The sequence below is a fragment of the Vombatus ursinus genome, unplaced genomic scaffold (assembly GCF_900497805.2).
Source record: "Vombatus ursinus unplaced genomic scaffold, bare-nosed wombat genome assembly UNPS02014810.1, whole genome shotgun sequence".
NCBI lineage: Eukaryota > Metazoa > Chordata > Mammalia > Diprotodontia > Vombatidae > Vombatus > Vombatus ursinus.
In genome coordinates, this window is record NW_020954588.1 from 6,509,813 (window position 1) to 6,523,406 (window position 13,594).

At 38.4% G+C, this 13,594-nt stretch overlaps 1 protein-coding gene across 2 annotated transcripts in view; it reads left to right on the forward strand.

The window, feature by feature from the left end:
* Window positions 1-13,594, forward strand: part of RASA2 (RAS p21 protein activator 2) — a 152,386-nt gene that overhangs the window by 48,320 nt on the left and 90,472 nt on the right. For both annotated transcript variants that reach the window (XM_027876020.1, XM_027876021.1), the window contains exon 4: window positions 3,681-3,775. In XM_027876020.1, the coding sequence (XP_027731821.1) occupies window positions 3,681-3,775 (95 nt within the window). The remainder of the gene's footprint in view (window positions 1-3,680; window positions 3,776-13,594) is intronic.

Sequence of the window (13,594 nt, forward strand, 5' to 3'; positions counted from 1 at the left end):
CTTGGCTTACGGAGGGCATAATGTGCACACTCAATTGGGTGTGGAAATCTGTCTTACCCTACAGGAAAGTAGTGGGGAAGGGGATAAGAGAGGGGGGAATAATAGAAGGGAGGGCAGATTGGGGGAGGAGGTAATTAGAAACAAACTTTTGTGGAGGGACAGGATCAAAGGAGATAATAGAATAAATAGGGAGCAGGGTAAGATGGAGGGAAATACAGTTAGTCATTCACAACATGACTATTATGGAAGTGTTTTGTATCTAGTTGCTTGCCTTCTCAATGAGAAGTGTGGGGAGAGAATTTGAAACTCAGAGTTTTTAAAATGAATGTTAAAAATTGTTTTTTCATGGAACTGGGAAATAAGATACATAGGTAATGGGGTATAGAAATCTGTCTTGACCCATAGGAAAATAGAAGGAAAAGGGGATAAGAGAAGGGGAGGGGATGATAGAAGGGAGAGCAGATTGGGAGAAGGGAGAGCAGATTGGGGGAAGGGATAATCAGAATGTCTTGGCATGAGGGGAGGGGAGAGATGGGGAGAAAATTTGGAACTCAAAATCCTGTGGAAGTGAATGTTGAAAACTAAAAATAAATAATTTTTAAAAAGGAAAAAAAAAAGACTACAAGCCAAGACTAAAGTAGGAGGGAAAGTTGCTGCATGTTTTTTTGTACACAGATGATCATACACTCTGAGGCCAAAATACAACAGAGTATGGATTGATTCTCTGCTGTTTGTGCTAATTTTGGCCTAACAATTAACACGAAGAAAGCACAGGTTCTCCACCAGCCAGCATCACACCATCCATATGTGGAACCATTGGTTACAGCAAACGGAGAAATTTTGAATACAGTGGATAAGTTCACTTATCTTGCCAGTATATTTTCCAGGGATGTACATATAGATGTTGAGGTTGAAATACTCATTGCCACAGCTGGCTCTGTTTGGGAGGCTTCAAAGGAAAGTGTGGGAGAGAAAGAGGTATTAGGCTGCCAACCGAACTGAAGGTCTACAAAGCTGTTGTGCTGATCTCATTATTGTATGCTTGTGAAACTTGGACAGTCATGCCAGGAAGCTGAATCATTTTCATTTGAATTAGGAAGATTCTTAAGATCACCTGGCAAGATAGGGTACTAGATACTAAAGTCCTTTCTTGAATTAAACTGCCAAGCATTAAAATTCTATTACAAAGAGTGCAACTCCGATAGGTTGGCCACGTTATTCAAATGCCAAATGTACAGTTTTTTTGGTTTGTTTTTTGCTTTTTGGCAAGGCAGTCGAGATTAAGTGACTTACCCAGGATACTTGAGGCCAGATTTGAACTCAGGTCCTCCTGATTCAAAGGCCAGAGCTCTATCCACTGCGCCACCTAGCTGCCCCTTATATTTTACATTACATGTAATGTTAGTAGTTGTATTTAATTTTCAATTTAAGTAGCATAATCTTGACTTTTGTTTGTTAGTCTTCTCCTTTGGGAGAACTATGATGAAAACAAAGCCAGGTATTTAGCTTTTTTTTATAGCCCATTTTCTGGTAGATAGAATTATTTTTTACTGCTCAATTTCAAATTCATGAACATAGAGATGAATTTAAAATTTTCTCATTGACAGTATGGCCCATCTCAGTTTTTTTTCTTGTGCTTGGAGGTGCGGGTTCTGTATCTTAATTTCTTTGATATAAAGAATTCTTTATGTGGAAACTTCCTCTTCCTCCCGTATTATAAAACTACCTTGGGATACTGAGAACTGAGTTTGTTTTTCCAGAGTCACACAGCCAGTATGTGTCAGAGGTGAAACTTTTACTGTTTTTTATTCATGTAGCAAACAAGAATCCCTGCTCCCAAGGAATTTATAATCTCACAGAATCTACTGTTAATTGATTTTATTTCCATGGCATATACAAGTTGAAATCTTTTGATAGACCACTTTCTTTTCTTGTTTCTAAAGTCAAAACTACCTTCTGGGTGTAAAAGATGTGAAACTTAGTATAGGATGTTGTCAGCTGAGCAATTTTATCTGATAAAGCAAAAGGAAGTGAGATTGTTGTTTTTAATTTTACAATTTGTCCTCTAAGTTTTATTTTGGAAAGTTGAAATTGGTGAAAGTATTTAGGAAACAGTGGCTTCTGTCAGTGCAGCTCCTTTAAAGCAGACTGAGGAGAGGAAGGAAATAACTCTGTACTAACAGCAAATGCCTAATAATAAAGAAAGAGTTCTGCCTCATTGTTATATATTTGGTTCACTGTAATGTGTCTTGTGTTACCTTTCAGATAGAAACTCTTTAAGCAATTGCATTTTTACATATCTGGAAGTATAGACCAGGGCTTTCTCGCAGACTCGTTTGTTAATACATAAAGTATTACTTGTCACATAATCCTCAAACTATTTTCCTTATGTTTAATGGCATGGCATAGTCGTAATTAAGTTCACTTCCATAAACTTTAAATAGTAACTCTGTGTAAGGCCTAGGAACCCTGGAGATAACTGACAGAAATGTGCCTGTTACTTCTTCTATTCTAATGGACAATAAACCATGAATAGACAAGCATTTCCTAAATGCCTCTGAAAGTCCCAGTGTACTCTGCTGGGCTTTAGGGGTTCAGAGACACAAGGAAACCATCTCTGCCCAATGGGCTTACAATCTACTAAGGAAAACATGCACACATAAACATATGTGAAGTTGGTAGCAAGGGATGCTTAGGAGACTTCTTGTGAAAGCTGGTGCTTGGGCTGAGCTTGGAAGGGTTCTATAGGAGTTTTGAGAGATGGAGGTAAGGAGGGAGGTCATATCACACACACATACGCCGTGATATCTAACTTCTGGTGACAGTAGCTCCAGCAGTTCTGGGGGTGATAGAGAGAGTCAGGAAAGGCTTTCCAGAGGATGTGCCACCCGAGGTGAATCTTGAAGGAGCTAAGGATTCTAAGACATGGAGGTGAGAAGAAATCTCAAGCCACACATGGGAGACTGCTGATGAGACTGCTGAGTCCTGAGACAGGAGAGAGAGAATGTTGAGTTCAGGTTGCTCTCTGTGACCCTGGGCAAATCACTTAATACCTTTGTGCCTCAGTTTCCTCATTTGCAAAATGGGGGTGATAATAAAAGTATCTGCTTCCCCAGGGTTGTTGGGAGCATAAAATGAGATGACATTTATAAAGCACTTTACAAATCTTAAAGCACTTCATAAATGCTAACTAATATTATTATTACCCAATAGGCTAATTCTTCTAGAACTGAGAACTCAGAGGTGTGTGTAACTAATTAGAACTCTTGAAGTTAAGTATGAGTAATAATAATCTGTTTTTTCCTAGAGAATATGTAGTTTTGGATTTTTGTTCTGTAATGTAAATGTGCATTGGTTTTACATGTAGTACTGAATGGGGAGGTGGGGATGTGAATGTGAATAAGCATTAAAAAATGTGGTAGTATGGAAATACAAATGAGTTTTTGTCTTATCTCCTGACCTAAGGTGATGTAACACAAGGTCCTCCAAAGGGCAGGAGAAAATGAAATGTTTTAATGTAGATTTAAAATGCCTTAGTACTAGTAGGCACAACACACATGCACACAAACACATAAAGTAGGCTTTCTACAAAGTATTTTAATCTGTAAGTACTAATGAATCTTAAGGAGAAAAAAAAATCAGTTTTTAAAAAAAATACTATTTCACTCATTTTCTTTCAGGAAAAGTCGCCATCAAAAAAGAAGCCTTGTGCACCCACACTGGAAAAGAAACATGGTTTTCCCTTCAGCCTGTTGATTCCAATTCTGAGGTTCAGGTAAGCATTAAAATTTAAATTTTTTAAGATTATCACATATGTAAAATGAGTAAAACAAAACTGGTTAGTCTGTGTAGTTGGTATTATCTTATGCAATTTTAGTTTATTTTTAAGTATGTTTTTGTTGATAGCTTTTGTTTTTTTATTTCCTAAATTCCCCCTGTATCCCTTCACCTCCCTTCCCTGCTTCTCCTAGAACCATCCCTTATAACAAAAGATTTATTTTTAAAAAGCAAAAAAGAAAGAGAAAAATGAGTGAAACCGATCAGTAAATTTAAAAAAGTCTGACAGTATATGGAATGGCCATGGCCATTTTAGTTTTTAATACTGACACAAAGGACAAAGGAATAGTCTCTCATATGGGATTTTAGGAGTTGGCGAGGGGTGGAGGAGGGTTGAATTGATGTTGTGTGCTGGTTCTACTCCTCTGGGCTTAAGGGGGAAGACAACAAGCCCTTTCTGGCCTTGGGCTTGAGTCTGGAGGTTGGTCTGTTATAAGATGCAGATTATCTCACTATATTTTAAGTTTTTTGTAGGCTTTTTCCATGTTTGGATTCTACTTTGAATTTCTCTGAACCTCACTTTTCTCTTCTAGTTGGAGTTGTTGAAATGCTTTCCAACTCTAAATCTGGATTTCTGTAATTCTGAGTCACTGTAGATGGGAGTAACTATTGCCTAAGAAGGGAGAGTGAAATTTAAAAATGAATGTTTGTAGGACTTAACTGGAAGAATACTAGCATTCTTACTGTAAATAGGAGGGATGAGTTTCTGGGGGAAAGAATGAGTCTGATTCTGAACATGTTGAGTTTGAGAGGTCTTATTGAACATGAAGCTGGAAATTTCCAGCCTGCAGTTCCTGGCATCACTATATTTGATAAACATACTATCTACATCTTTGCTCCATAGACAGAAAGGTTGAATAGAATTGGACTGTGTGGTAGTTTACTAGAAAACTCTCCCTCCAGGTGGTGCTGGTGGTGCTGGTGGTGCTGGTGGTGCTGGTGGTGCTGGTGGTGCAGGTGGTGGTTAGCAGCAACTGCTAACATTTATGTAGCACTTACTATATGCCAGGTCCTGTGCTAAGTGTTTCACAATTATTATTTAATCCTCACAACAATGCTGTGAGTTAGGTGCTGTCATTATCCCCATTTTACAGATGAGGAAACTGAGGCAAGCAGAATCATACAGCTAGGAAGTCTGAGGCTGAATTTAAACTCCGGTCTTCCTAACTTTAGGCTCAGCATTTTGTCCATTGCATCTCCAGCTGCCCCAAGTTGACGTTGATTCATTAATTATCCCTCTTTGGGTCAGGTAATTTAATCCATTATGACAAACCTAAACAAGTGTGTGTCTGGCTAATATTTCCTCATTTTGGACACAAGAATACGAGAGACTGTCAAGTGACTTGTTGAAATCCAGTTTACTCTGTCTCCAGCATTCACCTAATTTATTGGTCTGTAGCATTGTGCTCAAGAAACTTCGTTGTTTTTTAGTCATTTTTAGTCATGTCTTACTCTTTCTGACCCCATTGGAGTTTCCTTGGCAAAGATATTGGAGTGGTTTGCCATTTTCTTCTCCAGCTCATTTTACAGATGAGGAAATTGAGACATACAGTGTTAGGTGATTTGCCCAGGGTCACATAACTAGTGCAACAGTGTCTGAGGTCAGATTTGAATTCAGGAAGATGAATCTTTCTGACTCCAGGCCCTGTACTCTCTGCACTGTGGTGCCACCTGGCTTTCCCAAGAAGTTTCAGGGGCTCCCTGTTTTCAAAGCAATCACTTCTTTCTGTCACTTAAAGCCTTTCACAATCTTGACTCATTGTACATTATTTATATGTACTTATCTACAAACATCGGGTCATAAATTTGTTGTTGTTTGTCCTTTGTTTTCGAAAAAGGACTGGTGACATCATAGGGTGTTGTCTTGACTTTCTCGTGAATTAGATTTGAGTGAGGCAGAGTTGGACAGAGTCCTCAGCCTCACTCTCTCTTCCTGAGTCATTGTAGTCCAGTGGCAAGACAAAAGTCAGGACGACTGGCGATGGCCTGGGATGCTGCAGATGACCTTGGCATCTTTGATGTCTGACCAAGCTCTGAGCATTCCACAGCATCTGCTTCAGCTTATTTCATGGCCATTGGAACAAATTGTTCTTATCTGCCAATTCCCCTGGAGAACTCTTCAGATGCTTGGGGTAGACATCTCCCTAACTCACCAGTGAGTTTGAAGCCTGTCAATTTGGTTTAGCCCATGTGCTGAGACAGTTTACTGGGGTATGGCTGCTGTGCATGCTACAGCTTCTTAGATCAACAGGTGAGAGTTGGGTGACAGGTGGATACCAAAGGTGGATGAGCAGACCTGAAAAGGGCTTTGCAAGCCCTCACATCAGAGGTGCTCGTCCAAAACTGGAAGGAACCTTAGATACCATGGAGTCTAATCCTCCCATTGTAGAGATGAGAAAGCTGAGGACCAGAGAGTCTTCAGTTACCTGAACAGTACATGTCAGACACAGAATTTGAGTCGAGGTCTTCCTGGCTCCACATCCTGCTTGTCATCCATTATACCACATTGCTTCTGTGATACATGTCCTGTTCCCCCTAGTAGAACATAAGCTCCTTCTAAACAGGAGGTGTCTCATAGAATCTCTAGTGCTTGACTTATATGTCTGTTCAGTTGTATTGTAGTTGTATCTGACTGTTCATGAACCCATTTGAAGTTTTCCTGGCAAAAGATACTGGAATAGTTTGCCATTTCCTTCTCCAGCTTATTTTATAAATGAGGAAATTGAGGCAAACAGGGTTAAATGACTTTCCCAGGGTCACACAGCTAGTAAAGTGTGTGAGGCTAGATTTGAACTCAAGAAGATGAATCTTCCTGACTTTAACCTGGGTACTGTATCCACAGCACCATCTAGCTGCCCCCATTTTGTGGACATGTTTTAAAAAATATATAATGATTAGTTTCTGTGAAACTGCAAGGGTTTTGTTTTTTTTTAGATAACTCCAATTTTCTTCCTCTTTTCTTGTCTTTTCTTGAGAGATTTCCATTCTTCGTTGTAGAATTGTAGGCCCTGAGATGTTGCTTACTCTTTTTCTCTGAACTGTTTGAAATCTGTTCTTCTCAAAGCTGAGGTTTATCTTAAAATTATGCTTAGTTTTCCCCACTTAGCTATATTAAGGTTATGTGGTCACTTCCTCCCAAGGTTCCCATCATTTCTCCTTCAGCAACCAGTTCCTCCTTATAGGTCATCATCAGGTCCAGAATTAGCAGTTCCCCTCATTGCTTCCTCCACCTTTTCAAGAATGAAATTGTCTTCAAGTCAACAGTGTATCAGCTACTCTGCTTAAATCAGGAAAACGCTGACAGAAAGCTATCTGGTCAGTTAAGTCCCCTGGCACTATTTTATTATTATGCCTTTGTTCCCTCTTTGTGATATGCTTCCAGAATGGATTATCTACTCCCTCCTTCTGGTCTGTAGTATATTCCTACCATAATATTACTTTGATCCTTCCATTGATATTCCTTCATGTGACCTTTACCCTCTTGGCCTAGTCTGGTTTGTGGATTTCCTCTCAGGAGGCTGCCTACTTGAAGTACGACGTTGTTCCAAATCAAGTAAATTCAATAAAAATTTATTGAGCACGTGTGCGCCAGGAACTATGCTAAACACTGGGGGTACAATCAATAAAAAGAAGGATGGTCCTTATCCTCAAGGAACTTATCATCTAATGAGAGGAGACAGCCCACAAAAGGAAACAGGAAAGTGGGAGTGGAGGCAGGGGTGGGAATGGGCATGGGACACCAGAGAGTATCTTCTGCCGTGGAGCTAAAACCAGTCAGTGCAGCAGATGAAAAGTGGAATAAACGGAGTCCAGTTTCTGCTCTCTATGATGGAAGGTACTGAGAGGAGTTTGGTGCTCTGCCTTCCAGCCCTTCGACCAGAAGGAAGAGGAGTCTGAGGGAGATAGTGTCCACCCAGGCTGGAATTATCAGAGTGATGGTGAGATTAGAAGTCATGAACTTATCCCAGGAGGACCATCTTGTTGCCTGGAGTTGAAACTTTTTGTCTAAGCCTTAGACTCTAAGGTGTGCCCTTAGACATGAATCATGTCCCCCAAATCTGTATGACATCTGTGAAATCAAATTTACCATCTTACATTAAGATTTTTAGTTCATTTTTGTTACTTCACTATGCATATGTATATGTATAATATTACTGTCCCTTTTCTTACATATTGTCTCCTGTGAATTATTGGGTCTATAAATTTTATTCTTTTCCTTGTGTCTTAGTTGCGACTCAGTGTGGTATCTCTTAGTACATGCATGTGAGTTCCTTCTCTCCCCTTAACTTTTAGTTAAAAGCAAGTCACCTGGCAGGTGTAAGCTTTCTAGCCTTTTAAAAAACATATTCTTCCCTAGGCAAGGGCTCATCATTTCTATATATTCGTCTCCATGATTTTGTTGAGTTTTGTTTTTGTCTATACTTAGGAGTCCATTGGTGTGGGGAATTTCCAGTGAGGAAACTCTTTTATTTATCTATTTATTTTTTATTTTTAGGCAATTGGGGTGAAGTGACTTGCCCAGGTCACACAGCTAGTAAGTGTCAAGTGTTTGGTTTGAGGCCATATTTGAACTCGGGTCCTCCTGACTCCAGGGCCCATGCTCTATCCATTGTGCCACCTAGCTGCCCCTGAGGAAATTCTTTGTACCACTAAAAATAAGCTACTGTACATAGTCTCAGAGAGTTGCCTTAGCCATTGAGAGTTAATGATTTGTCCCAGGTCACAGGGCTAGGATGTATTTGTCACAGGATTTAAACTGGGTCTTTCTGATAGAAGCTTACATTCTTTTTTTTTTTTCTTTTTCATTTTATATTTACTTTTTTTTCCAATTACATGTAAGAGCAATTTTTTAACATTTTTTAAAATTTTGAGTTCCAAATTTTTTCCCTCTCTTCCTCCTTGAGAAAGCAGTTTAATATAGATTATACATATGTAGCCATGCAAAACATTTCCATGTTAGCCATGTTGCTGAAAGAAACACAGACCAAAAAAATCCCAAGAAAAATAAAGTAAAAAATGTATGTTTCAATCTGCATTCAGATTCCACCAGTTCTTTCTCTGGAGGTACATAGCATTTTTCATCATTAAACTTTTGAAATTGTCTTGGATCATTGTACGACTGAAAATAGCTCAACCATTCACAGTTGATCATCCTTATAACATTGCTGTTACTGTGTACAGTGTTTTTCTGCTTCTGCTCTCTTCACTTTGCATTGGTTCATGTACGGCTTCACAAGTTTTTCTGAAAACATCCTGCTTGTAATTTCTTATAGCATAATGTTGTTCCGTCATAAGCATATCCCACAACTTGTTCAGCCATTCCCCAATTGGTGGGTATCCTTTAAATTTCAATTCTTTGTAAGACTCACATTGTATTCCCATTTAACAGAAGAGGAAGCTCAGGCAAACAGGTTAAGTGACATGGCTAGGGTCATATATCTGCTAAATTTCTGAATCAGGATTCAAACTCAAGTCTTTTTGATTCCAAGTCCAATGTTAGATCTACTGCTTTAGTTCCTTCACCTAATTACTAACTAAATAGCCATCCAGATGTTTCCTCTGTGTGATACTTTCTAAGGGTAAACCTCTATTTGTGTAAAAAAATCATAGTATCTCATATCTCCTTGGAGAATTAATTGTCCAGATTTATAACTCTCTGCAGGTGACTCTTGGTTTAAAAAATGCACTTTTGGAAAGGTGCATTGAATCTTTAAATAATTTTTTGTATTTCAAAATTTAACACACACACATGAGAATACTTCAATATACAAAATATATGGAAAGAAAAAAACTAAATCTCTTATATTTGGCTTACTTTTTAAAATAGTATATAATCATTTCAACATGTTACTTTGAAAGCTGTCTGTTTCATTTTATACATCCTTCTGATCTCTTCTGTGTATTTTTTAAATGCCTCTGATCCCCTTTCCTTTTTTTTTGACATTATTGTTAGCTCTACTCTTCCCAAAAGAAAAACATGGTCCTTGTTGCAAATACGTGTAGTCAAACAAAATATGACACCCTTGCCTTGTCCCCAGATCTATGCCTCATTCTTCAACTTGAGGTGGACAGCCTGCTGTGTCATCAATTCTTGACAATCCTGGTTGGTCATTACATTGATCAGAGTTATTGGAGCTTTCATTGTTGTTTCTCTTGAATGTGTTGACAAAGAAGTGAAATAGACTCTGCCTTTGAGGACCATTTGTTCAGAAAGAAACTCTTGGAAGTGATTGAGCAGTGAGGGTGATATTCTAAACAAGAATGAAAAAGCCCCTCCTTTGAGCTTTAAATTTAAAATAAATACATTAGCAACTAGAACAGATGCTAATGCAAGCCCTGATGCAATCTCTGTCTTGCAACAGCTCAAGTTCTGCTTTTCCCCCCATGCCAAAGTAGGCCAGCCCAATTATTATTGTTTTTCCTGGCTGTCCCATAAGCTAACATCTTTCCTTGTAGATGAAGGATAAGATGAATAGACTTGTATATTTTCTTGACGCTAACCCTCCTCCTGGGTGCTAAGTCCCAATTCATACCAGCTCCAGAGATAACTTTGCTCCATCCTTTTGTAACATCTTTGATCACCTTCTCTCAAAAGTGGCTCACTTCTGCCTTAAGAGATACTCAGTCTTCCTGATCTTCATTCTTTATTTGACCTTACCTATTGGAGGGGATTCCATCACCCTTTCATGTCTTGTGGATATTTTTTGGGCTCCCTGTTTGGTGCTACCACTCAAAGGAATAAAGCATTTAGGGTAGATCATCCCCTTCACAGACTGTGCCCCAGTGTTAACTCTTCCTTACTTCTTTGTCCCTTTTCCCAATTTTTTCTGCCCCATCTGCTTCAGGCTGGCCCACATAGATAGTTCAGATGCAGTTAAACTGTATCATAGTGTAAGGGGAAATAGGAGAATTGGAGGATACTTTGGCTAATTATATACATTTAAGATAGATAATATATACAATTATCATTGCTCAGTTTTACATACAATTAAAGCCCTAAATGATCCATTCCATATGCTCCTTGGCATCACCCACTTAATCCATAAGCCCTGACCTTTGGCTTATAGTTTTTCTGGCTAGTATTTCTACTCTACATAGACCCAGAATAGGGTCTGGATCTTTAGCCCTATTCCTGAATGAGTTATCTAAATTTTAGGGGATCAGAGTGCTTTCAAGAATGGACCCCAAGTCTACTTCCATTTAGATTATTTTTAAAAATTTCATTGAAACCATTTTTTCATAAATTCAGTCAGTACCTTCTTGATTTTAATCTAGAAATCTTAGGAGTCTATGTCATTATCCCGTACATGCTTCCTTAGTGTATCTGAGAGATCGTGTTTTTTTTATTATATTTTATTTTCTTTGTCAGGTCCTTCTTCCTTGAACTTTATTCCTCCCTTTAAAAAACTCACAGATACTCTTTAACTCTACATTGAGCTACTTTCTACATAATCTACCAAGTTAAGGTTATCTTTCTTCAACTTATTCATAATATCTTTTTATAATATCCCTATTCAGGTATCTACAATATATTTTACAATATACAGATTACAATATATATTACACATAAAGTAAACGTAACCTCCGTAGACTTACCTTAAACATTTAGGATTCTTTAGACACTGCATATGTTGTTCAGTTGTTTGTTGGGTTCAACTCTTTGTGACCTCATTTGGAGTTTTCTTGGCAAAGATACTGGAGTGGTTTGTCATTTCCTTCTCCAGTTCATTTTACAGATGAGGAAACTGAGGCCAGCAGGGTTAAGTGACTTACCCAGCATCACACAGTACGTGTTTGAGGCCAAGTTTGAACTCAGGAAAATGAATCTTCCTGACTTCAGGCCCTGTACTCTATCCACTGAGCCACTTAGCTGTATATGTAGTAACAAATACCTAAGCCCATTGTCTGATAAGGAAGGATCACTCCTGAATTCCGAACAACAGGGTAAAGATATTACCCACTTTTAAATGCAGTGTGATCCTGTGGACCACACCTTAGTTACCTTCTTTGGTTCAGATGTGGGAATAATAGAATGAATGTGTAAAGGCTTTAATGGGAACTATTGCATAATTGTTTTAAAAATGGGCATTTCCTCTATTCTGATATTCTATCCTCTTTAGCTATTATCTCATCTATTTGTTTTCCTTTTCTGTCAAACTTTTCGCCCCATTTCCTCACCTCCTTTTCTCTTTGCCTTATATCATCTCCACCATTCTAGTGAAACCACATCCCTGCAGATCACCAGCACCCATTAAAATCAGAGACTTTCCAAGCTTTATCATTCTCTATCACTTCTCCACAGCGTTTGAAATTATTCACTGCTCCTTGCTTCTTTTAGCTCTGTTCCTTTGGTTTTTCAGACACTGGGTTATTTGAACTCTCACCTTATTCTGATTCCATTGACTCTCATTTGTAGATTGTTTTTCACTTTCTGTGCTCACAATTGCAGTGAAGTGTATTCTCTCCTTCTTTTCTCCTTTCCGTATTTCTCAAATCGCAGAAGTCCCAATTTTTGAAGTCCTAATTTATGTTTAATGAAGGAGTATGTTTAGGATATTTAGTACTCTTAGGCTTGAGTATCCTTCAGGACCTAGTCCTCGGCCTTCTCTTTTTCTTTTTATACTCTCACTTTCCTAGAGAAACCATCCTCCTAGCCTTAGTTATTATTTCTATGCATATTGCAGTCATTTGAAATCTATAAGTTTGCACCCCACCTCCACCTCTTACTAATATTTTCAACTGTCCATGGGACATTTTCACTTGAGTGTTTTATCGTCATGTCTCTTCCCTCCTTGCCTTCCCTTACCCCTCCCTTGAACCCCCCAAGGTAGGCTCACCAGCAGGGACACCCTTCCTACCTTCACTTATTTATTGACTATCTGACTGGCTTATCCCCGTGGAAGATGATCATATAGTGTGGTAGTCTATCTAATTTTATTTTGCTAATAGCAAATAACAACTCCCCAAAACATATTATTTTATTGACCATAAAGTGGAACTTATAAATGAGATCTCTCTCACCTGAGAAGCATAAGAAGAGAGCACTATTAATTGGAATTAGCAGTTAAAATTATTTTAAAGACCATTTTTACATCTGTTTGTTTAAAAAAATAACTTTCTCAGCTCATGATTCATGTTAATAAATATTTAAATTAATTTTAACAAAATAAAAACTATTTTAAAAGGAAAGTATGTATAATGTTATGAGACCAGGATACTATAATATTATTTTATTTTCATCTCCAAATTGAAAGGTGTAGATTTATACCTTACAAAGAAGCACTTCCATGAGACCTTTGTCAGTATTGGGGTAGTTGGAGGGGAAAAAAATTATATAGATAGATAGAGGGCACAGGGTGAGTTGAAGATGAAGGGGTAATATCTAAAGAAATAAAATTAAGGGGTGAGAGAGGATTATACTGGGAGAAGGAGAAAGGGAGAGGTAGAAAGATAGACAAGAAAAAGCTTTTACAGTGGAGGAGAAGTAGGGGAAGGTGAGAGGGAATGAGTGAATCTTATTCTCATAGGATTTGGCTTAAGGAGGGAATAACATATACACTCAATTAGGTATGGAAATCTGTCTTACCCTACAGGAAAATAGGGGGAAAGGGGATGAGAGAGTGGGGGGGATGATAGAAGGGAGGGGGGAGTGGGTAATCAAAAGCAAATACTTAGAGGGACAGGGTCAAAAGAGACAATAGAATAAATGGGGGGTGGGATAAGATGAAGGGAAATACAGTTAGTTTTTCACAACATG